Consider the following 24,322-nt stretch of genomic DNA (forward strand, 5'->3'; position numbering starts at 1 on the left):
GAAAACAATTTGAATGCGCATTAGGTATGATCTCTGGGTTATGATGGAAGGTTTGTGGTAGGAACAACTAACAGGAGCTGTTTGTAACCCCGGGGTGTGATTACCGAGGAGAAGCACTCTGTTTTTAATCTCATCTCCCACTAACATGCATCTCTACATGGCAAAACCCAGAAAGCTGTGAGAGAATGCTCTTTGCAAGCGATATGTTTTAAAATAAAGCACGGATTTAACATTCCAGATGCTTTTTAAAACTCTTTTGCTGTGGAATCTGACAAGTGCAGGTTCCAGAATTCCCCTCTCTGAGAACACCTGTTGCAACCACCACTCCGTCAGGACAGGGCATCGCCAACAAGCCCGGAAGCCAACGTGTCCCTTCCCTCCAGCTCTCCCTCCCGAAGATGGCTTTCCTCACTCACAGCAATCCCCTCCTGCTTCCCTCTTTCCTCTTCCCTCCACATTTGTGAAATCGTGTTGTTTCCTATGGTGGTCGTTTCCTCTCCTTGCTGTAGAGCAGTGTTTCCCAAACTTTTGACATATGTGTGCCCCTTCTATAATTTTCGTAACACTGAGTACCCCTCGTACTCATGAGAACATAGAATTAGGCGCAGCTAAGCATGGTGCAGTGCACATCCCCACCAAACTCTTCCTGTACCCCTGCGGGTACGCGTACCACTCTTTGGGAAACACTGCAGTGTAGAGGAATATAAGCCCCACCGTGTACCACTGTTTTTAAGTGTACATCTCATTCTCAACGAACGTATAGGGTGCTTGCAGGTTTTGGCTGCTACAGATAGTGCTGCTGGGAACATTCCTCGCCGGTGTCCTCCTCCTGCACAAGTCCATGCCGCAGACACACTTGGAACTAACGAAAGTGGAAACATTCCCCCCGTTTCTGGGACGTGAGTTGTGGTATCTCACTGAGGTTTGAATTTGTGCCCTACTGTGTTGAGCACCTCTTCATGTTTATGGACCAGTAGTTTTTCTCTTCTGTGAAGTATTTTGCTCAAAAGTATTGCCTATTTTGTTTACTGAAAATGTTCAGTTTATTTCCCCACGACATATAGGGTGAGGCCAAAGTCGGTTTACAGTTGTTCATATGGAAAATAATAATAAATAATAATATAAAGTAAAATCTGTTTCTCATACAACTGTAAACCGACTTTGGCCCCATCTTGTACAGAATATATTCCTCCATTCTGCTTTGCCTTTTCACCTTCATAATAATGTCTTTGACAAACAGGTGTTCTTCATTTCAATACAGTCTGGTCTATCAACTTTTCCTTCATTGTTAGCACCTTGTGTGTCCTGCTTAAGACGTCTTTCCTACTCCTAGACCTGTGGGCGGCAAACTCATTAGATAACAGAGCCAAATATCAACAGGACAACGACTGAAATTTGAGAACCAAATTTTTAAAACTTAAACTTCTTCTAAAGCCACTTCTTCAAAATAGACTCGCCCAGGCCATGCTATTTTGTGGAAGAGCCACACTCAAGGGGCCAAAGAGCCGCATGTGCTTGCGAGCCGCAGTTTGCCGACCACTGTCCTAGACCATACAGGTATTTTCCTATGTTATCTTCTCACATTAACCTTTCACGCTTAGGTTTATCCACCTGGAATTGACTTTGGAATGTGGTGTGAGGTAGAGATCAAGTTTCATTTGTCTGTCTGTCAAATTGTCCTAGCACATGATTACCTTTTCAGTTATATCAACAATGCAATTAATTGCTTTATTTAAAAAAATAATAGAAACACTTCTAAAGTCAGGGAAATAGAAACCACCTCTTCATTAGCTGTAGATAATTTGAGAATTTTTGTTTATTTTTGTAGGAAAGGAAACCATTATAAAAAAAAAACATTTATACTACTTTATTTCACTTACACATTATGTCAGACTTTTTATTTTATTTTATCATAAATAGTTACTTAAATCACTGGCATAAGCATTCCCAAATTTTGAATCACTTTCATTATAAAGTATTAATTTTAAAAAGTTAGAAAGATCATTTCAATGCTTTATACAAATAGCTTAAAACACCTGGTCTTTAACTTCTTTCTGTTCTTTCTTTCCCTAGATTTTCTCACACAAAAAAATAAGCAAATGACTTCAAGTGTTTTACCTTCAGCCCAGTGGTCTCCCTGAAATCCACTCCAATCTCCAATAGTTTGTGCATATCTTCACCCACAGGCCTTTTAGCTTGAACTCAGTAAGTTAACCAACATGTTAAGCTTCCCAATCACACTGAGGAAGGGTCACCATCCTACCCTCTTAGACCTTAAGACTTGGCAAAACTCTTTTTCTTTTTCTCTTTTTTTTCTCCCTGGCATCACTCTTTGATGCCTCTTTTTCCTTAGCTTCTATATCCAAGATGTCAGTACTAGTCATTCTAACCAAGAACTTCAAAAAACCTTTAATATTTTTCTTTAGTCCCATTGCTCCATGTTAGCCAGGGCCTCCCCCCTCATCTTTAGGCCATTGCCAAGGCCTCCAACCGGTCCCTCTGTTGATGCATCCTGCCCACTCCTTAGCAAGCACATTCATTATGTGCCTGATGCGGGCGAGACAGAACTGTGTGCGCTGTGGAGGACACAGACAGCGGTGCGCATCTCCCACCAGCTCCACACTCACAGTGACGTCACATTCAGTGACGTCACACGGTTAGCTGGAATGGAACAATGGAGGGAGTACTTACAACATAGGAATCATCACACTTTGCAGATCAAGGTTCACAGACCACACCCTCTAGAACTAGTGATCAAACATTTACCAGCACGTCACTGCTTGAGAATGCCAGTAACCCTGAATGGACATGCGTGGGGCTCAGGGACCACATAAAGGTCCCGTGTGCCTGGCACGGGGAATGGTGGACAGTGAGGTTGGGTAGGGAGATGGTAGAAGGCCTGGGTCTTCAGTCTGGGCAATGAGAAGCCACGTAAGACTGGGGGGAGGGCCACACTGGTGTGCCAGGCTGCCCCTCCTGCAGCACCACTAGCAATGCTGGTGTGCTAAGACTTGGGATAGTCTGCACAGGGTCTGGTGATTTGGGGACACCACGGTAGAGTTAAGTCCCGAAATTCTCAGTCTAACTGGAGAAGAAGCCAGCACTGCAAGGAAGACAACATGAATAGAAAGGGAAACTCTTCATCTTAAGATCATAAAGCCTAGAAATTAGGAGGTAGTCAGTTCTTATATGGATAAACATTTTAATCTAATATTATAGTAATAATTCAAGCGCAATTTTCTTCGAAAATTCAACTGTTAAATACTACTTATTAAATAGTTTTCATCAAACATAACATATTCTTTTCAATCCCCACAGCCGTCAGCCATGTAGCAGAGATAAGATTTTTTTAAGCCTACTACATTTTGTTATTGCTAGAACATCTGGATTAGTTGCGGAGGTCTCAGAGCAGCCATTAATTAATTTTCGAAAGCTCTACCAAATATTCTGACATATAATCATGAATCCAGATATCCGTGTCTGGCAGGGATGTGTCCACTAAATACAACACCACTTTCTGGTCCCAAGGGTTAGCACTTTCTATCACCGTCTGCACCAATGCCACCAGAGGTTTCTTCTCCACATGATTCCGGAACACCATGGAAGCCTCCTCAGACCACTGGCTGCACTTCACTCCTAGGAGAGAGCAGAGCAGGGAGGGGTCAGTGAGCCTTTCTCTGCCCACTGTAATGGAAAACTCCTTAGTCAACGCCACAGTCGCTTAACCGTCCCCGGCTGGACTTGCCTAGCTGACAAAACAGTTGCAGAACCGTCTTGAAGCAGGGCAGCTTACAGTTTTCTATTCTAAACGGGTTACTTTTGTAGACCATTTTCATGCTGTGTTATAAAATGAAGTTATAATAACTACTGTACATTTCCCTACATAAAATACATGCAAATTTAAAATGATAATAGACATAAACAGGGGGAATAAAATATCAATGATACCAACAACATTTCTCTTATTTATAGATTTTTCCCCCTGATGAATGAGATATAGTAAAAAAAAATGCATTAATATACTAATTTTTCAAAAATTTATTATATACAACAACATGATTGAACATCTGGAGACTCAGTTACTATTTCCAGCTCTTCCTCAGTTACGGTTTCCAGCAAGTGGTCTGATTTTGGGCAAATCAGTTTATTTCCCAGGCCTTGGTTTACTTATAAAATAAACTCGTTGGATCAGATGAAATTTAAGTCCTATGCATTTCTAAATCCCCATGACTTTTGTTTGTTTTGTTAATCCTTACCTGAGGATATTTTTTCCATTGATTTTTAGAGAGAATGGATGGGAGAAAAGAAGGGAAGGGAAGGGGAGAGAAAGAAAAAGAAAAAGAGAGAGAGAGATAAATTTGAAAGACACATCCATTGGTAGCTTCCTGCATGAGCCCCCACCAGGGCCAGGGACAGAACCTGTAATCCAGATACACACCCTTGACCGGGAATCAAACCCTCGACCCATTGGTGCATGGGCCGACACCCTAAACACTGGCCAAAACATCGCAAGTTTTTTCTTAATGCTGCAATAAAAGTATAAAGAACCTAAACACCCAACAATAGGGAAATAATGATTAAACAGAATACTTTGCAGCTATTAACATCATTATTAAGACCATCAAACAGCCACCCCAAAATTAGGGGGAAAATGCTAAGTGAATAAAGCAGATTGTGATATTGTACCTGGACTAAGATTATAGCTTTAGAAATAAACTCATACATGAACAGAGACAGAAAGGAATGTGGAGAAACAGAAATAGCAGGTATAGCTGGAGGGCATGACTCTGAGAGACCATTAAAAATTATTTCCATTATGGTCTGGAAGTTGTTTGTGCTAAAAAAAAAGTTATCTCAATAAGCCAATGACTCTGTGCTCAGGACAACATGACAATATAAACCATATTGGGGAGTGAATTCAAATTCCACAGAAATTACCTGCTAGTTGAGCCGTGACTGCCTGGAACGGCAGCTTTCGGAATATGTCCACGAGGGGCTGTACTTTCCTTATGTTGACTAGCTCGTGCTTGCCATAGTCCAGCTCATACACGGATACCAGTCCATTGGTCAGGATCCCCTTTAAAAGCACCCTGTGCCACCTAGGTGTGCAAAGGATTGAAAAGGAAGAAGAAACACACACAATCAACACCTGCTTTAGTTAAGGATAGCATTTTATGATAAAAAGAAAAATGAGTATGAATGAAGTCTATCAAAATATCCTAGAAGTTTTTAAAGGGATTGCTTCTTTTTTCAAAGGTTCCTATTCTTGGCTTTAGCACTGGCTCATTTGGTGGAATTCCCTCACTCTAACGACCTTTTTCAGGCCTCATGGAGCTGAAGGAGAATGAGACAATCCACTGACCATCACGAAGCAGAATGAAACAAATGCCATTGGGGATAATCAGGACAAGGCTAGTAGATTCCTTCATTCTTTCGGGGAGATGGGGATGGCCATACGTTGGGGGCAAGGCACATGGGTGGAAGGTGGGAGAGGGAGGCATGCAGACCAGGCCAGGCTGAAGACCGGCATGGGAGAAGAGCACAGGGGGCTCCACAGGGCGCCGTGCTTTGGGTGGAGCAAACACTACAGTAAGCAGGGCGGTGGGATGTGGGCAGGAGTGGGAGAGAAAGTCAGACTGGAAAAGGAGGTTGGGAAGAGATTACAAAAAAGAATGTAAAGTTGACAATTTTAATTATGCCAATAAATGCATTGAAAAACAAAAGAAATCTAACCTATTGCTTAAAGAACCTGGAAAGGGTAGGAGAATATGGGGAAAGATCCAGTGTTCAAGATGCCATACAAATATGCTTTTCCCCTCTGGGCCTTTACTCATTAATAATGAGAAAAACCTAGACCTCGACGTTCAGGAATGAAGGACCATTGTGAAGTCCTAGAGTCTTGCCCACATGATTATGCTGAGGCGAGGATGGTGGCTCATAAGTCTGAAAGGGAAGTCTCTCCTGCATGGTGGGAGCGGGGCTGCCTCAGGTGGCAGACCTGGACACCCTCTGAAGCCCGTGTATCAGGTACAAGCCCTGTGGAACAGCAAGCACTTCACTGCAACAAGAAAGCTACAAAAAAGCTTTCTTCAACACTGATTGGGGGCTCCTAGGGGAAATTCCATAAACCTTCAAATTAGGCCACAGTGCAGCAAGCAAAACTCCGTGAGTTACAGGGCCACAAACAGGTATCAGAATAAGTACCTAAGAGCTTTTGGGGCTGAACTGCTGAGCTGAGGCCCCACTGAGCTGGGCCATTTTGTAGTTGCGTTATGCTGGGCTCTTTGCTCACTCTCTGAGCCTGTTATCTCATGGGTAATACTTAATTTTAATTCACTTTCAGGAATAATATATACAAAGCACTTAGCACTTTATGTACTTGACCTTTTAGGCACTTTGCAAATGGTAGCCATCATAATTATTATTAAAATTAAGATAAGCTGTGTAAATATAAGAACTTCAGACCAAATTAAAGAGAACTTTTCATTAATGGAAATGCCAGCTTGGTGCATGCTTCTAATTAAGTGCAAAAGGACATTAAAACATTGGGTTTCAACCAATAGAATGTCTTCAAATTGTACAAGGCAAATGATGTCTCTGCTTTGAGTCTATAAGTAAGAGAAGTGAGGAGAGAGCCATCAGAGAACTTAAATATTAAAGTTTTACTCAGCTTTCACCTTTCAAAACTAATAGCTTAAATAAAGGCTAGATTTCCAATTTCAGTGCAAGGCTGCTTGTGAATCTCCTGGAGAATCTGTTAAAAACACGGATTGTGGGGTTCCACCCCCAGCGATTCTGATTCAGGCTATCTGGGGAGACCCTCCACTACAGGTCTGGAGTGATGAAGGAGAATCTCCATTGCTAATAGGTTTCCCAGGTTATTCTTAGACCTGGAAACCACTGTAATAAAAAATGCATTCAAAATTCCTACGTCTTAACTTACCTTAGTTGGAAACAAGGTGTAGTAAAGAGTCCTGGGTTGTAAGCAATAGAAACTCTAAACATTTTACATGGTTTCAGTTCATAAAGTTAAAAAAAATCAGGGAATCTGTTCTTATCTGTAGGACAGCCCTTGCTTATCTGGGGTACAGATTAATTCAGGCGTCTTCAAACTACGGCCCGCGGGCCACATGCGGCCCGCAGAGGAGTCTGATCCAGCCCGCCAGGTTTTTTGGGCAGTGAGCGCAGCCGAGGTGTTACAGTAGGAATTAGTAGTTCATATAGTCCGGCCCTCCAGCTCTCTGAGGGACCGTGATCTGGCCCCCACTTTAAAAAGTTTGAGGACCCCTGGATTAATTGGTTGAAGCCCAAGAGTCCTGGGGTAGAGCTGTTAGGCACATGGGGTGAGGGGAACGATTCTAACATCCCAGACTGCAGGTCCCTCCCACACAACCCTTGCTTTCAAGTAGGAATCCCCAGTAATTATCATTAATCTGCCCCTCAGATAGCAGGTAACAGTAATTTGATTTTCACTGTGATTAATTTATCCTGCAAAGAATTCTGAGGCAAATTTATACCAACACTGTTTCTATTGTTCTGAATTAAACATATTTATGCTTATTGTTATCAATAAGTTGACACAGTAAAAATACTTTTAGGAAGATGAAAAACTTGCAACATGTTAGTTGAATGCTTTTCAGAATGAGTACTATACTTTTTCACTTTTAAGAGTGAAAAATGTGGGAGGAAATAAACCCTACATAAGAAGAGAATGATAAATTATGATTTCTCTGTATGATGGACTATTTTCTCAGCCATTAAAAATGTTTATGAAGAAATTTTATTACATGAAAAACTGTTCACAGGATTGTCAGGTAAAAGAGCAAGTACAAAATTATACATACTAATAATAATCCAGCTGTATAAATATGTAGAGTAAAAACTAGAAGAAATACACAAATAATTGAAGAAATACATAAGTAGTGTCCGGTTAACTAATTTTCATTTTGTATGCTTTTTTGTATTTTTTAAATTTTCTACAATAAACATCTTATTTTTTTAATTAAAAGGTTATTAAATAAAAATGTTTTTTGAATAAACAAATATATTTTCTAATAGAAAAGTAGAAAAAAACATTTAAAACTTCACTTCAGATATGGTTAAGTTTTAATAGAAAAATGATCACTAGATTTTTAGATAAATGACATCATTTTAAATATTAGAAAACTGCATAATTCATTAATCTCATTTCGTATTCAAAACTCCCATTTGTGCTGCTCAAAGTCCCCCTGCAGGGATTGAGGACTCCGTTATCACTCTACATTTCTCTTAGAAATAGAACAAACGCTTTGTCCAGGGACCTACTTATTTTCCACTTTTGCGGCATACACTTGGTCCTTTTCCACGGCCACGTGGCGCTCCTCAGACACGCTGTAGTACAGGATCATCTCCTCCATCAGAACCTCCAGCTTATGGATCTCCTGCCACGGCTGGATGACGAAGTAGCCCGGGTGGCAGGCCACGGGCACGTACACATCCATGTGCTCCCCTGGCTGCGCCAAGGGCACCGGAGGCGGCAGCTCCTCCGTGGAGAAGGAGAGGGCGTGATCCACCAGGAGCTTCTTGCTGACATCCGCGAGGCTCTTTCTGACACTCTCCCCGGCGGTGCCCGCGGCGGTGCCCGCGGCAGCAGCCGTGTGCCCGTCTCTGCTGCCGGGAGAGCCAGCGTCACCGGCGAGGGCACTCAGAAACACGTCCTTCTGATGCTTCCACAAGTCTGCGTTTGTAATCTGGCGGTTAATGCTGCGGTGAGGATCAGGGAAGTTCTTGGGAGTAAATAAATAAATGTGTGTGACCCCTCTGGCTTCATCCACTTTTGTCACCTTTGAAAAACGTGAAAAAACAATTCAGGAAATCCAAGTTGGCACTGAACTCCAAGAGGTGGTTATAATATTAACGTTAAATATTAAAGCACAGTATTTTGCCAAAAAAAAAAAAAAAACCAAAAAAAAAAAAACACCAAACAAGCAAAAAAAACAAACGAACACCCCAACTTGCTCAAAATCATTTTACTTCAGGTCAGATGAATTATCTATCACGTCTGTAGCAATGCATAAGCTCTTAAGTAGTCTAGCAACCAGCAACAAGCTTATGGAAGTGAAGAATTTACTAACTTCCAAAATCTCTGAGAAATACCTTCCAACTTGCTAGAGGTCATTACTGAGAGGAAATGATTTGATATATCATGACTAAATTTTTAAAATTAATTACATTTAAAACACTCAAAATAGAAAGAAGAGTATGAGGAATCCCCATGTGCTCAACTTCAACAATCCTGAATACTAATAAAACTCCAATATGCAAATCAACTGAACAGAGGAATGACTGGTCACTATGATGCACACTGACCACCAGGGGGCAGGAGCTGCCCCCTGATGGCAGTGCACTTCCACAGAGGGAGTGCCACTCAATCAGAAGTCATGCTCATGGCTGGCGAGCACAGCGGCGGTGGCAGGAGCCTCTCCCACGTCCATGGCAGCGCTAAGGACTGAGCCTAAGCCTACAGTCACTAGGACCTCCCCTGAGGGATCCCAGACTGTGAGAGGGTGCAGGCTGGGCTGAGGGACCTCCCCCGCCAGTGCACGAATGTTGTGCACTGGGCCTCTAGTAATAAATAATCACAGCAATGGCAGAATGTCCAGTAATCATTCTGCTTAAGGCTGGTGTCCGTTCACACTAGAGGGAGGAAAAAGCTTTGACATTCACCATATCCTCCAGGACCTCTGGTCTAAACTCCTTATTTGGTCTTAATATCTGACCTCAGCCCTCAGTCCTTCCCCAATTACTTAAAAGAGGGACCTTGGGAGTGAGAGAGGAGGAGGGAAGCTCCGGGCCAGAAGAGCAGTTTGCACCTTTGCCCGGGAGACCTCTGACTGCCTAGCTACCTCTTTCTGTCAGCGGAGTGAGTGTCCGCCTGGGACACCAGCCACCGATAGTGGCTTATCTTAGAAATGACAAACATGAGATACTTGTAGCCACATCTAGTTTTTATCACAACAGGCCAGGAGTGGAAGGCAGAGACCAGGCCTGAAGACAGGAGGAGACCTGCAAGGCAATCCTGCTGCAGCGATTTATCTAAAATTGTCTTCTTCCTTAGCAAGATGATCTACTTAAATTCATCACTGGAGTGCTAAGGAAGTACTGACTGCTAATTCATTTTGATATTTATGATTCAGAAGTTCAGCTTCAAAAGTAACCATTAAAATATTTTTCTTGAGTACCCAATGCTCTGAATTTAGGAGCTGAAAAAGTAGCTGAGAAAACAATTTTCATTATCATGTGTCAATTAAAAACTATAAAATGATATGTAATTAAGTGAGGAACTGTACATTTTAAATCCGAGAGGAGTAAGAAGAGAGGAAAATCAATGTGAGCTAGAATAATTTAGAAATCTTCATGAAGGTATTTCTCAAGGACATTTCATTATTAATTTTTCATAGAAAATGACAACACAATTTGCATTAGTTAAAACAGAGAAATATCATTTTGCATTTCTATTCTTGGAAATATTAGCAATGTTTTTGATATGAAGAAGCAAAAGTGTAAAAAAAACTAGTGAAATAAATCTAGCAATTGAAGCAAACTTTAGGAAAAGAGGCAAAAACAGAATTAAAAGCAAATAATTTGTTTATAATCTATTACACTAGAAAAAAAAACAGAGGAGTTAAGTGATTTTTAGAAACATTTATCAACACATATATGGTGGTCCCTCTGTTGGGAATTTAATTCCTTATCATGTACAAAATAGGAGCAGAGAACCATGTCTGCTACCTTGATTATAATGGAAAAATTATATAAAGGGTTTTAAAATAGTATTGGAGATTCAGAATAAGTTCTTTTTTAAAAAATAACCTTAATAGTTGAAAGTATTACAGATGTCTACCTCCACCCCCCCCCCCCCAATAACCCCTCTACCCCACTTATCAGAATAAGTTCTTACATAGAAATTAAACCATGAGCCCTAACCATTTGGCTCAGTGGATAAAGTGTCGGCCTATAGACTGCAGGGTTCCAGGTTTGATTCTGGTCAAAGGCACAAGCCCCAGTTGCAGACTCGATCCCCAGTAGGAGGCATGCAGGCGGCAGCCAATTAATGATTTTTCTCTCATTGATGTTTCTATTTCTCCCTCTCCCTTCCTCTCTGAAATCAATAAGAATATATTTTAAAAACTTAAAACATAAAATATCCTTTCACCACACATGTAACCTATCTCAGATGTGGAAGCATCAGTTTACTGTAAGATAAATTCTTTCACACAAAAACAAATGAGCCCTTCCAGCTGACAGCTCCCTTTCTAAATGTATCGGGTCCAGTAAGATGACTGACCTTAATGCTACAGTCCGAGCAATTCAAAACAGAATCTCTTAACCAAAGCACAGCATCTGGCGTCCACATGCCAATCGATTGCGGAACATCCGCTAAACAGCACCTGATGGCCTGAAAAAGAAAACATGATGGAAAAGCAAACACACCACCTTAAAGTAGGTACTTGTAACATCAATATTATTTTCCTACAAGTCAGATGTTGCCAAGATAGAAAGCAAGCGGCAGCGATAGCTATAATGACAATCACAGTGCTCAGGCTGGAGCACCTGCTTTCTTCCTGGCTCTGTTTATATTACTACTGTTATCTTCACTCCTAGTACCAGGCACTTCACCTACTTCTCACCCTACAATACTTTTCTGTTGGACAGGCCAACGTTGCAACCCTAATTATATAAATGTGAAACAGATGTGGAGAGACTATCAGATCACAAAACCGAGAAGACAGGATTGGGACGAATATCTATGTCTTCCCCCCAAACCCAACCATAAAAAAATGAAGTGTCATTTGGATAAAAATCCTGTTAAAGAAATCTTTTTGGAAGCCTATGTGCTTTATTCAGCATTTCCTGAGCACCTGTGGATGCCAGACAATTCTGCTCACCTTTGGGAGGAGGTTATAATGGAGAAAAACTGAGACCCATCACTAGCTAAAACCTCAGTTCCCACAATCCTTTTACCTCCCACCACCACGGCACAAGCTTTTGTAGAATGGCTACAGCAGGGGGTAGTAAAGGGTGACCTCAGGGACTCCTGCCGTCTCATGGAAGCCACTGAACTGATGGAGGCAATTCTGTGAAGGGAACCAAACCTACTTCCTGGATTCCTTCTTTCCTCTCTGGACCACATCCTCCCTGTCATGGCCTCCTCTTTTGGGTGTCTGAGTCTCTCAACGTTTCTTCTCTCCCCCCACCCCCTCCGCCCCTGCCAATGAGGCCACACACTCTATACCTGTAGGGGCCAGGCAGGTGATGACGGAGTGAGGCCTATTGCATGAATCTTCATGCAACGGGCCTCTAGTGTTCTATAAGTCTGGTATTCTTGTCTAAGACAGCTGAATTTTATATCTGAAAACCAGTGGACTACCACATTTGGATTGTTTCCAATTTTGTTACAAACTCAGACTTCAATCATTATCAAAACTGAGAGGGCATCTCACAACACAATTACAAATACATTCAAGTCTTTTCCAGCAAACCCCTGAGCTTGTAACATACAGTACCTGAGACGGTATTGAAACCATTTCTCGTAGAAACCGAGAGGGAATTTCCCTGAGCTCAGACACTTTTACGGATGTCACGGTGCCGGAGTCCAGAAACTGAACATCAAGAGTCCGGCTGCTGTGAACGTTCATGATCTGCAACGAGACAATTTGGCTCATTAGCAAGCACATCCCAAAGGTCAAACGGTTCTGTGCCATTACATCTTGTTCAACTCCAAATTGCATGTAAAAGCAACAAAGACTTCCGTTACTAAATTATCTCTTATTTTAAATGTATTTATAGGTATTCTTTTAGAGTAGAATTAATTTCAACATCTAGTTATTAATTTATTTAATCAGTACCAATCACTAAACAAGTAATAATCAGTAAAATTAATAAACATAGTAATATTTACTATATTTTCAATTCTAGGACACTACTGACTATACAACAATTTGACACATTATTATGTATTGCTGATTATAGGATGCAGTCTGCTCTCTACAATATTAAAATGTGAGAGAAAAAAACCATTGTGTCTTAGCAATGAGGAAATTAATAATAGAGATAACACAGACAGAATTTTACTTTTAGCAAGTAAATGCTATATATTTTTGAATTCTAAATGTTATTTTGTAGCTTTGTCAGAAAACCCAATGATAATTATCTTCATTTGTTCTAACTTAAAATTTGAAACTCAGAAAATCATAAAGAGGTAAAATAAGTCCAAATTAATAATTTGAAAATGGTAAAATTACACATTAAATCAAGGCAATATTTGATTTGTGATCAAATGGCAACCTCACAATGTAAGATACTGGGTGCATCTTTAAATGCCCATAATTTCCCTTACTAAGCCATTGTGACATTGGCATCATTGACTAGAGTTACACTGGCCAAATATAGCCCCAGGAGGATGGCCCTCTGGGCAGGAACTTCATGCCTTCATTGCACTAATTGCCACCATAGGAATAGTGGTGCCTTCAACATAGTCACTGCCATGAGTAACTGAACCAGTCTTGGCATGGAAGTCAGATTTACCAAAAGCAAATCCTATTCCACTGCCCCAGAGGATACTTAATACAATTTTAAAATCTCTTAATATTATGATAAACTCAAACAGCACAATGAAGTAACATTTTAAAATGTATTTATTTATTCAAACATATACACTGAATATTTATATTAGTAGACATGGTATATATTAAATACTTATTATATCCTGGCATAATTGGGCCACAGAGATATACTTTCACATCTTAAAGAGTTCCTAGTCTCATAAGAGATGATACAAATATATAATCATAAAATAATGTAGTAGTAAGGGCAATAATAAAGTTAGGAATATGACAACATAGAGGATGGGCACCTGACCTAGACAGGAAGTAGATGTTAGAACAAGCTTTCAGGACGAGAAAATGCCTAGAATTGGTATTTCCATATATCCTATAATTGAATAATATATACATATATATTCTATAGATTATAATTATCCTCTTAGTCTTTTATTCATGTTTTTACAAAAACGGATTTATAAAAATTAGAACATATTATACTGTAGAAAGTGAATGCAGACCACTCAGGATGTGTTTAGAGGAAGAGTGGTGGCAGGGAGATGGATGACCAGGAAATAAAGCTACTGGATGTATAGAATAAGTTTAGAATGCACAGGTACTGAGATTGATGTGTCAAGAGCAAACATAACATTTAAACACATGATCTGCTTTTCATTAATCCATTTCCCTTCCTCAACTTTCTATGTGCATCACTAAAAGAATGAACACTTTTGCTATCTCAAAGATATTCAATACACACATTGATAGTAATAAAAATAGTACTAGATATTATTCTAAAGATTTGAAGATATGTTGAAAAGTTATTTTTGCCAAATAGGCATAGCCTGAAGAAACTGAAGTTGAGAGATACTCGACAAAATTTTGCTGCCCTTTAAAAGGTCATCAAGACAGAGCAATTGCCAGGTTGGAGAAAACTGAGAGGACATGATAATTAAATACAACTTGAAATCCTGGACCAGACAAAGGACATTTGAGGGACAATCTGGGAAATGTCAGTAAGTTCTGAAGTGTAGTTAATAACATCATGTCGATGTTAATTTCCTGTTTTTGATATTGGTTAAATGCAAGATGATAACATTTGGAGATGGTCAGTAGGAGGCATATAGGAACTCTGAACTATTGATATTTCTGTAATTTTTAAAATATATATATTTTATTGATTTTTTACAGAGAGGAAGAGAGAGGGATAGACAGTTAGAAACATCGATGAGAGAGAAACATCGACCAGCTGCCTCCTGTACACCCCTTACTGGGGATGTGCCCGCAACCAAGGTACATGCCCTTGACAGGAATCGAACCTGGGACCTTTCAGTCCGCAGACCGATGCTCTATCCACTGAGCCAAACCTGGTTTCGGCATATTTCTGTAATTCTTTAAAAGTCTAAAATTATTTCAAAATAAAAGTTTAAAGAAATTAGTACTTGTGCATTTATAAATTATATATTAAACATCACAAACTTTTAAATTCGATAATGCCATGTTCTTTTTAATGAGTCATGTTTCAGACTCTTGTTCTGTAACCCCTGCCTTCTGACACACATTCACATTAATGACAAGAATTCCTTCAAAATTGCTGCATTTGTTAAAGTAAATATGACCAAGTTTTATTGAAATAAAGGGAAAATCAGTATAATTTAGTTTTCAATATGTTGCTTACACAGTATTAAAAATCAATAGAGCAATAGTTCTTGCCTTCTTAGGATTAGTTTCTTTGAGAATCTTATGAAAATTAGGAATATTTCCCCCCAAAACACATAACACACACACACACACACACACACACACACACACACACACACTTTGCAAGAACCCTGAAAGTAGAGGTCTTCGCACCTAGATTAAGAACCTCTGTAATAAAGGAAAACAAAGAAAATAAAATAAAGCCCAAATTTTCAATTTTAACAATTGGGAAAACTAGCTATATTTTAAAAAAAGACACAAAGAAAGGAAATAAACAGTAACTACAAAAAATAAAAAATCCATCTTTGAAAAACATACAGAAATACATGATAAAATATAACAAACCTTTCAAATTCATAACTGAGCTCGTAAGAAAATAAGACAATCATTAGGGGCTGGAAATAGAGGAGTGTGTGAACACTGAAGCCAAAGCCATCTGGGCAGGAGGGAGAGAGGGTTGGAAACTCCCCCAAGAAGCTGGAACTCTCAAGGGCCACAGCTTCAATGGAAGGGCAGCTGTGGAGAGCAATTGGACAATGATCTAGTGAAGCTGCAGATAGGTGTTTCCTATACCCAGAACTGCCTTCCCTACATACGTGGCCTGGGGATATGCACAGGAAGGTTTGTGATGACAATGTTCATAAAAAAATTAGAAACAACCTAAATATCCATCATCAGGAGAATGGAATGATAACAGTGGCATATTCACACATGGTTACTTCACACAGCAATGAAAACAAACGAACCAGAGCTCCACACATGGACATGGCTAATCTCACAAAGAAAGAAATGTGTGTCTCAGAAGGACCAATACATTTCACTATTTATATATATATTTTAAAAATATATTTTTCATCTAGTTATACCATATTCATTTATTTCTTCTTATAAATATTTACACTCATATTCATTTCTATATTTCTACTACCCATATATGAAAGTATCTAGGTAGTAAAAGTGTATGTATATAGATACAAACATAGCAAAAGTAAAAAGAAATGAATAGGAATGAGAAACATCAAATTCAGGGTGGGAGTAGAAGAAAGGTGTTGAAGACGGAGCATTGGCCATTTGGTCATATTTTATTTCTCAAACTGCTTTTTTCATTTTTAAAAAAACTTGTTTGTATGTTTGAAATATTTTGTAAGTTAAAAAAAGTTAAGTGACAAATTTTTACCTCTACTCGCAACCATTTTCCTTTGCAATGGAAGAGGCAGATCTTCCCACAGAAGGGTAAGGAAACGAAGTACTCTGAGGTCATGTGCTGCAAAACAGAATGCATGACACCTTATTACTCCCAGCAAAGAGCATCTGCTCACCATTAGGGAAACGTTGTGTGCCCAGGCCAACTGCTTCATCTGATCTGAGGATGCAAGCCCAGGGTCACAGAACTTCTGCCTCAATTCTCTACACTAGTTGATGGCAGCGATCTATGCTCCTTCCCTGCACATGGCTCACAAATCAGCCTGTTAAAATGTCTACAGAGGCCAGTATGGAGGTCAGTGTGATTCATACAGGCTCTGGTGCCATGAGTTAAACATGAAGAGGGAAGATGAACTTGACAAAGAGAAGAACAGCTTGGATGAACAGTGAGGAGGCTGGGCGAGCTGTCAATAAGGTTTCTTTATTCATCACTTACCAGTTAGATTCAAAGACAGGATTTTAAAATATGGACATTAGTGCCCATGAAAGCCAACACATCATAGCTTTAGGTCTTTTCATCCTCCTCTGCTCCACCCTTGAAGCTGGGGACCTGCCACAGTATCTTAGTCTTCCCTCCACATGTTATGCCTCCACTTGGGTTATAAGAATGCCAGGGACTATCCAGAGTGCTTGTCACCACCATAGGTTGTACGCACATGCATGCAAATGAGCGCTGGCCTCAGCTTCTCTGGATGTATCAGATTTCTCCAAGATAGACGAGCAAATCAATCCTAAGTTTTGACCTTGAGATCTACCTAAAACATCTCTAACACAGAAAGAGGCAAAACTATAGGTTTAATGCCTTAATTCTAGGCCCATGGTCGGCAAACTGTGGCTCATGAGCCACATGTGGCTCTTTGGCCCCTTGAGTGTGGCTCTTCCACAAAATACTATGGCCTGGGCTAGTCTATTTTGAAGAAGTGGCATTAGAAAAAGTTTAAGTTTAAAAAATTTGGCTCTCAAAAGAAATATCAATCATTGTATTGTTGATATTTGGCTCTGTTGACTAATGAGTATGCTGACCACTGTTTTAGGCTGTAGTCTGAATACAGGCTTAACCTGATTCAGCAAAAACTTTGGAAATACCATCCTATGTAAAATACTATATTAGGTACTACAGCGCCTAAATGAAGTTGACGCTTACCAGTAAAGCTCAGTCTCTGTCCTCAAGCCTACAATCTAAGACAAACCTCTACCCAAACAGCTAAAATTCAGTACTGCATAAGTGCCACGAGGCCCCAGTGTGCTTTGTACGTTAGAGGCCAGGGGTCACTTCCAGGGGCGAGGGGGACAGGATGGAAGTGGCATTAGGGTTCATTCACTCAGAAATCATAGCATATTCTGGATTGTGATGATAATGTCCTAATGGAGCTAAAGAAATCACTTTAGTACCTTAAATCAAAACCTCTTCATATGCTGATTCAGAAAAGAACACTAGATTTACAGGGTAAGAAGCTCATTAATAAATTTAAACTGCAGAACCACATTTACTGAGGTGGTAGGCTCTCACAGACCATAAAGAGCTTGGAGGCGGGGGACTGGGGTGGAGGGGGGGGTGATGCCAGAGGTTTTATTCTCCTAAGTTCCATGGTTTCACTATTGCCCGAGGCAGAGGAGCCAGCTGGCTCTGGCAGGCAGGCAGGCACTGTAGGATCATCACCGCACTTTGTAAGTAACAGATCTACCAGTTGCCGAGCACTTATGTCATTAGCCAGCTTCTGTGCCCATTTAGCAGGCTTGCAACTTGTTCTCCTGACAATCCTATGTGTACAGTTTTACCCTCATTTTACAATGGAGAAACCAGTGTGTGGGAGGAAGGGTTTTGTTTTATTTTGTTTTATATTAGCAGTCTGTGTCTATCACCCACTATTCTATCTCAAACTATTCAAAAATTACTCATATGTATATAAATGTAGAGGCCACTCTTGTTTGCAATTTCAGGACTAACTTGAGAGGTAGATGATGCTCTGACATACCTTACAATGGAAGTAATCCTCTATCTTATGCAGAAGGTCATTGAGCTTGTTCAGCCCCTTACAAGGCACCTGGCAGTAGAGTGTGCCATCAGAGCAAATATTAGTCACTCTGACATTTGTGTACATGGCATCAACCTAGAATGAACAAAGGACATGCCAAGGAGGCTTGAGAATAGAGCACAGTTCCTTCCTACCTAAAGGGTGTCTATCTAAAAATCTTCTAAGTTTGCTCAGTGGTTAGAGCATCGGCTTGCGGACTGAAGGATCCCGGGTTCGATTCCAGTCAAGGGCACATGCCCAGGTTGCAGGTTCAACCCCCAGTAGAAGCACTCAGGAGGCAGCCAATCAATGATTCTCTCATCATTAATGTTTCTACCCTTCCCTCCCCCTGCCTTCCTCTCTGAAATCAATAAACACACATGTAGAAATGTTTTAAGTTGGAGGATAAATAGAATAAAATCCATAACTTAAATGTAAAAATTTAGGTACCTCTCTTTCCAAAAAAATATTTGATATCATCTGTATGAGGCACAAAATAGACTTTTTGCATACATTAACTTATTAACACTTTCCATTGTTTGAAAAGCTGAGAATATCCTTCACTTTATTTTCTCTCCATTAATTTAGAAAAAAAATTGTTATATAAAACATATTTTTGCAATATTACAGAAATGGAAATAAGAAACTTTTACCAAATCAATCCCTTTATCACTTACTTTCTAATCTGTGTCCATAGGCCACAATAATTTTATAATTTAAAAAATGTTTAATTCATAGTAGAGGTTTAATTTAGCCATCTTTAGTCAAATCATAATATAAAAATAATTCACTGTTGTTCTACTCATTAAAACAAACATTTTCCCAACATTGCCAAGAAGCCGTTAAAATGGTCATTTTTAACATCTCTTCCTATTCAGTGGCAGTTTTATAATTTATTTATTTATTTTTGTTTGTTTTATGATTTATTTAAAGGTTTTATTCTTTGTGGATATCCATGTTCTTCACATTTTTAAAATGTTAAAGCAATCTATAATAATAAAAGCAAAATATACTAATTAGACCAGATGACCTTCTACGAGGGAAGCCCGGGTTCTAGGTGTCAGAGGGAAGCCGGTGCCGGCAGCCAGGGACAGGAAGGCCTACTCTTGCACAAATTTCATGCACCGGCCTCTGGTACTTTAATAAACATCTTCATTGATTTAATTTTCTTGTCTTTTGTAATATCCTCCCCTATTATATTTGCAAAATAGTTTCATATGAAGTTAATACATACTTATTATAGAAACTGGAACTTAAAACAAAGATCCAATTCCTAATAATTACCATTACGGTTTTGGCATGTTCCTCACTTCCAGCCCCTGTGTCCCTTTTTCTCAATATGTATATAATCTGTCTGTATCCAGTGTTAGCCTAAAATCTACAACATCCTTTCCTGATAACTTCCTTTCCTGTGACACGTGTAACAGACAACATTAGTGGTCACAGTGGTACCTGAAGGTGAACCTCGAGTGACTTGTCACATATTGCCTTTAAGCAGGTGGCATTGATATTGATATCATCTTCTCCTGAGGTGTCGTACAGAATAACAAGCGGAATATCAGCTTTTTCAAGAATTTCCACTGCAAAGATCTTTCCACAAGTTAAAGATTCAACCACCTTCACTAAACCAGGATCATCACTGAGAGCTTCCAACCCTGAAAAACAGTGAATATTTTCATTTCTACTTAATTAGAAGAATCATTTTAAGCAGATAGATGGATTATGTTTTTTTTTTTTTTTTTTTTTAATTTACTTCAGAGAAGAAGGAAAAGGGAGCAAGAGAAAGAAACGTCAATGACAAAAGAAATATCATAGATCAGCTGCCTCCTGCATGCCCCACACTGCAACCCGGGCATGTGCCCTGACTGGAATTGAACCATGACCTCCTGGTTCATAGGTCAAAGCTCAACCACTGAGCCATGCCTGCCAAGCTGGATTGTGTTTGTTTTAAATATTTATTACAGTTATGACTACTAAAAAATTTAAGAATTTTATGGGGAAGCTGTGTTTTACAATCTCATTTAAATAATCACCTTTAGGTTTTAAAATATCTATACTAATAAAACCCAAGTGGCCCTCAAGCCTTCACATTATCACAAGATGGCAGCCACAAGATGGCTGGCAGTGGAGGGAAGTTGGGGGTAAAAAGGCCAGCAGGGAAGGGCAGTTGGGGGGCGATCAGGCCAGCAGAGGAGGGCAGTTGGGGGTGATTGGGCCAGCAGGGGAGGGCAGTTGGGGGCCATCAGGTTGCCAGGGGAGGGCAGTTGGGGGAGACTGGGCTGACAGGGGAGCAGTTAGGCGTTGATCTGGCCAACAGAAGAGTGATTAGGGGGTGATCAGGCAGGCAGGCAGGCGAGTGGTTAAGAGCCAGCAGTCCTGGATTGTGAGAGAGATTGGATGGGGTGCAGGCTGGGCTGAGGGAAACACCCTCCCACCCCCCCCCCCCCAGTGCACGAATTTCATGCACCAGGCCTGTAGTATATTATAACACCTTGAGATGCTTAGCACATTTTAGGATTTAACCACAAAGTACCATGGAAAGAGTTTTCAAAAAACTTCCTCTTACCTGCTAGCTTACACTTTGTAGCTTGGAATGAGAGGGAACAGAACTTTGGGTTCAATTTGTATGCTTTGCTCTTTTCAACATTTTCACTAAATCCATAGTCAACATAGCATACCTAATGATAATAAAAACAATGTTTAGATTCAAGTAAAATTCTTTATCCTCACTTCTTTAAAAAAAATCACTTGATGTACTTAATTGGTTCCATTTTATCCCATGATCACCGTTTCAGTGCGATCACACTGCCTGGGAAATGCCAGGAGAGAAAGGCTGGGGCTGCGACCAGGGAAGCCAGGGCACTGACTTCCAGGCCGCACTCCTCTCCTGCACGTTCCAACGGGAAGAAAACGGAAGCCCGCTGAGCTCTGAGGCTCTGTTGTTGCCATTTCTCGGCAGCACACCCACCTGGGTCTGCCAGCCATGGCGGCCCCACCTTTCATTAATATCACAATGCTTATTCCTTCTTGATTTACATCCTTCCACCAAGGATTTGCATCCGTAGGCAGCACTACTTGTTCCTAGAGCGGGAGTCGCTCTGATCATATTTATCAGATTCTAAATCCCCAAAGGAGCATTTGGGATGGCTGCTCTTGGCTATTATGCTTCCAGGGACTGAGATGCTTTCTGTCGATGACAACAACAATGCCATGGCTGGGTGACACTGAATTCTACATGTAAAAACAAACACTTGCTTGTTTTGTTGTTTTCCGGGTATAAAGCTGGGTCAGGCCTTCATCTAGCTTAGCAAAAGGCCCTAAGTCTGCTGGCCAGAGCTCTGTGTTTGCAGAAATCCACACACTTCCTCACCATTAGAGCAGATCATTAAGAGTCTGGATAGTATTTGTAAAGCATTAACAGAACCTTCCATTGAAAATGACTCTAAAAGCTAAGCCCTTTTTTGGAGAGAAAACATTAAGCTGTGGTTTAAATGATAAATAAGAATCTGAAGGAGACTGGGAGACTGCTCCTCTAGTTAAAGCAGTTGCTTGTTATTACAAAAACAAAATAAAGCAAAACCCAGGGCACAGAGAGACTAAGTGATAGTTTTACTTCCTGCAGCAAATTAATGTTCACAGTTTCTTAGTTCTTAGATTACGGTACTAAACACACAAAACAAAACTTTTTTTCAAGCAGAGAATCAAAGGAAGAAAAAGCTAGAGACCACGTAGGCCTTTCCCTGACCACCTGAGCACGGGATCGGTGGAGCCTGTACATGGCCTATTGGAGAGGACCGTCTCTCAGAGTCCATATCGACTCACTGCTCCCCCGGCCTAGATCTTGGCAGGGGCCCTACTGCAGGCAGCCTGCCATTTCAGCAGACAGGTCCATGTCACCAGTCTCAACTTAGCACCTGTTCCTCCTCCCACAGGCCTCAGGATTCAGGCAGCTCTGTTTCCTTTAATAGCTACCACCACCTCCCACTTGGATTCTGCTCTTCCCAGACCCACAGTGGAGATTAACATGGCCTGACAGTAGAATATAATATGTGATCATCATTCCTAGGAAATTTAGAATATAATCCTATCACCAACAGACTGAGTAATAACTGTTCTACAATCTTCACAAGTTTTCTGTCAGGTTTAGAGCTTGTTTTTCTTTTTTTCTAAACACGGTATCATATATTTGTATGGCAGCTGACGACTATGAAACATTTGCCCATGGGCTGCCCAGATTGACTCTCCACACTGCAGTATTTCTCTCTTTAATGCTCTGGATCAGCACAAACAGGCTCAGAAGCCTATCAGGCCCCAGTCCATTCCTGGTTCTCTGGCACCATCAAGTGGCCAAAGATCTCACAGCACCACCTGAGCAATAAGCAGCAGGCTCCAGAGATGTGGGTCTGGTCAGGCAAACTGGCACCAACCTCATGTACCCGTTTCTCATACTCACCAGTCGTGGAGCCTGTTTATATGTTCATCCAAGTATAAATCACACTGAATTAACAATGCCCATTTAGAGTGTAGTTTGATGGGTTTTGACAAATGTTGATACCACACAATCAAGGTACTAGACCATCTGCCGCTCCAAAGAGTTCTCTTTCTCCTTTGCAATTACCCCCTTCCACCTCCTGTCCCAGGCCACCACTGATCTGAGTTTTACCATACAGGTGAACTTTCCCCGACCTCACCTTCACTAATACAGAATTACTCAGCAGGTGATGCCTTTTTATTGTTGAATAGTATGGCATTGTATGGATAAATATATGTATTTATATATTCACCTGTTGGTGAACATTTGGGTTGTTTCCAGATTAAGACTCTTAATAAGGAAGCTGTTACAAACGTGTGTACAAGCCTTTTTTGTGGACTTATATATCCTCCTGTGTAAATAGTTAAGGTCCATATGGAAAAGGTTTAACTTTTAAGAAACGAGAAACTGCTAGCCAATTTTCAGATTTTAAAAGTTAGGTCATCAAATCGCTTAAAGTTTTATCTCGGTAGATTTGGTTAAAGGATTTCCTAAATTTCTCTGGGAATGGCAAACAGTGGCTGGATGGTCAGGGTCTCTCTTATTGAGCAAACTGGGTAGGAAACAGCCAGCCTGCCTTTCTGACCTCCTGACCCTGTGTTTGAAGGCAGGGTTTCAGGGGAGAGGACCCGATGGACTGAAGCTCGAATTGAGAAGGTAGCTATCTGCACTTAGGGACACAAAGGGATTATTTGCCAGGGGCTGACGCTAGCACAAGGAGCAGTTTTGCTTTTTATGAAATGTATTTGTCCATCGCAGTTAGCATACAACATTACATTAGTTTTAGGAACAGGTTTTATATTATGGGACAGAGACCATAGAAACAGAAGTGTATTTCAATGCTTGTAAAATCGAGACAAAACAGTTTCTTCAGGGCCAGAGTCCTAGTTCTTGGTCTCTGCACTGAGGGAAAGAGGAGGCAATGGGGAAAGGCTGACCACCAGGGCTTCGCCAAGGCTTGGAGTCATAGAGCCTGCTGAGGGGAGAGATTGGTGAAAGGCCCTCGGACCTTCCCAAGATGACCGAGAAGGCAGGCCTCAGGCATGGCCAAGTCCTATCTGGGGTCCTCAGCTGAAGAGGGGACAGGAAGGGTGTGGTCTCCTCTGACCTGTATTGTTTCCCTCGCTTTGAAGTACTGACCTTGACCAGATGCCCTCAGAGCTGTGATCAGTATTTATTCTTTTTCCCGGGCAAGGAGAATAAAGGGCTCTTTCGGATTACATCATGGGTTACAGACACTTCCATGGAGGAGAATATTTTGTGGTTGTTTTTTTCCCTAAAACTTTGAGATA

General features: G+C 40.6%; 1 protein-coding gene across 9 annotated transcripts in view; it reads right to left on the bottom strand.

Moving 5' to 3' along the window:
- Window positions 1–2,318: 2,318 nt before the first annotated feature.
- The window catches only part of TDRD7 (tudor domain containing 7), a 50,888-nt gene continuing 28,884 nt past the window's right edge, over window positions 2,319–24,322 (bottom strand). For 5 of the 9 annotated variants that reach the window (XM_036433262.2, XM_036433268.2, XM_036433264.2 and 2 more), the window contains 9 exons: window positions 21,066–21,177; window positions 19,952–20,154; window positions 18,461–18,595; window positions 16,459–16,545; window positions 12,546–12,680; window positions 11,327–11,437; window positions 8,305–8,822; window positions 4,939–5,099; window positions 2,319–3,636 (listed from right to left, as the gene is read on the bottom strand). In XM_036433262.2, the coding sequence (XP_036289155.1) occupies window positions 3,416–3,636; window positions 4,939–5,099; window positions 8,305–8,822; window positions 11,327–11,437; window positions 12,546–12,680; window positions 16,459–16,545; window positions 18,461–18,595; window positions 19,952–20,154; window positions 21,066–21,177 (1,683 nt within the window). In that variant the 3' untranslated portion in view covers window positions 2,319–3,415. The remainder of the gene's footprint in view (window positions 3,637–4,938; window positions 5,100–8,304; window positions 8,823–11,326; window positions 11,438–12,545; window positions 12,681–16,458; window positions 16,546–18,460; window positions 18,596–19,951; window positions 20,155–21,065; window positions 21,178–24,322) is intronic. The other 4 variants (XM_036433267.2, XM_036433266.2, XM_045579977.1 and 1 more) reach the window with 4 other exon arrangements.

This window comes from Pipistrellus kuhlii, unplaced genomic scaffold, assembly GCF_014108245.1.
Source record: "Pipistrellus kuhlii isolate mPipKuh1 unplaced genomic scaffold, mPipKuh1.p scaffold_m20_p_12, whole genome shotgun sequence".
Lineage (NCBI taxonomy): Eukaryota > Metazoa > Chordata > Mammalia > Chiroptera > Vespertilionidae > Pipistrellus > Pipistrellus kuhlii.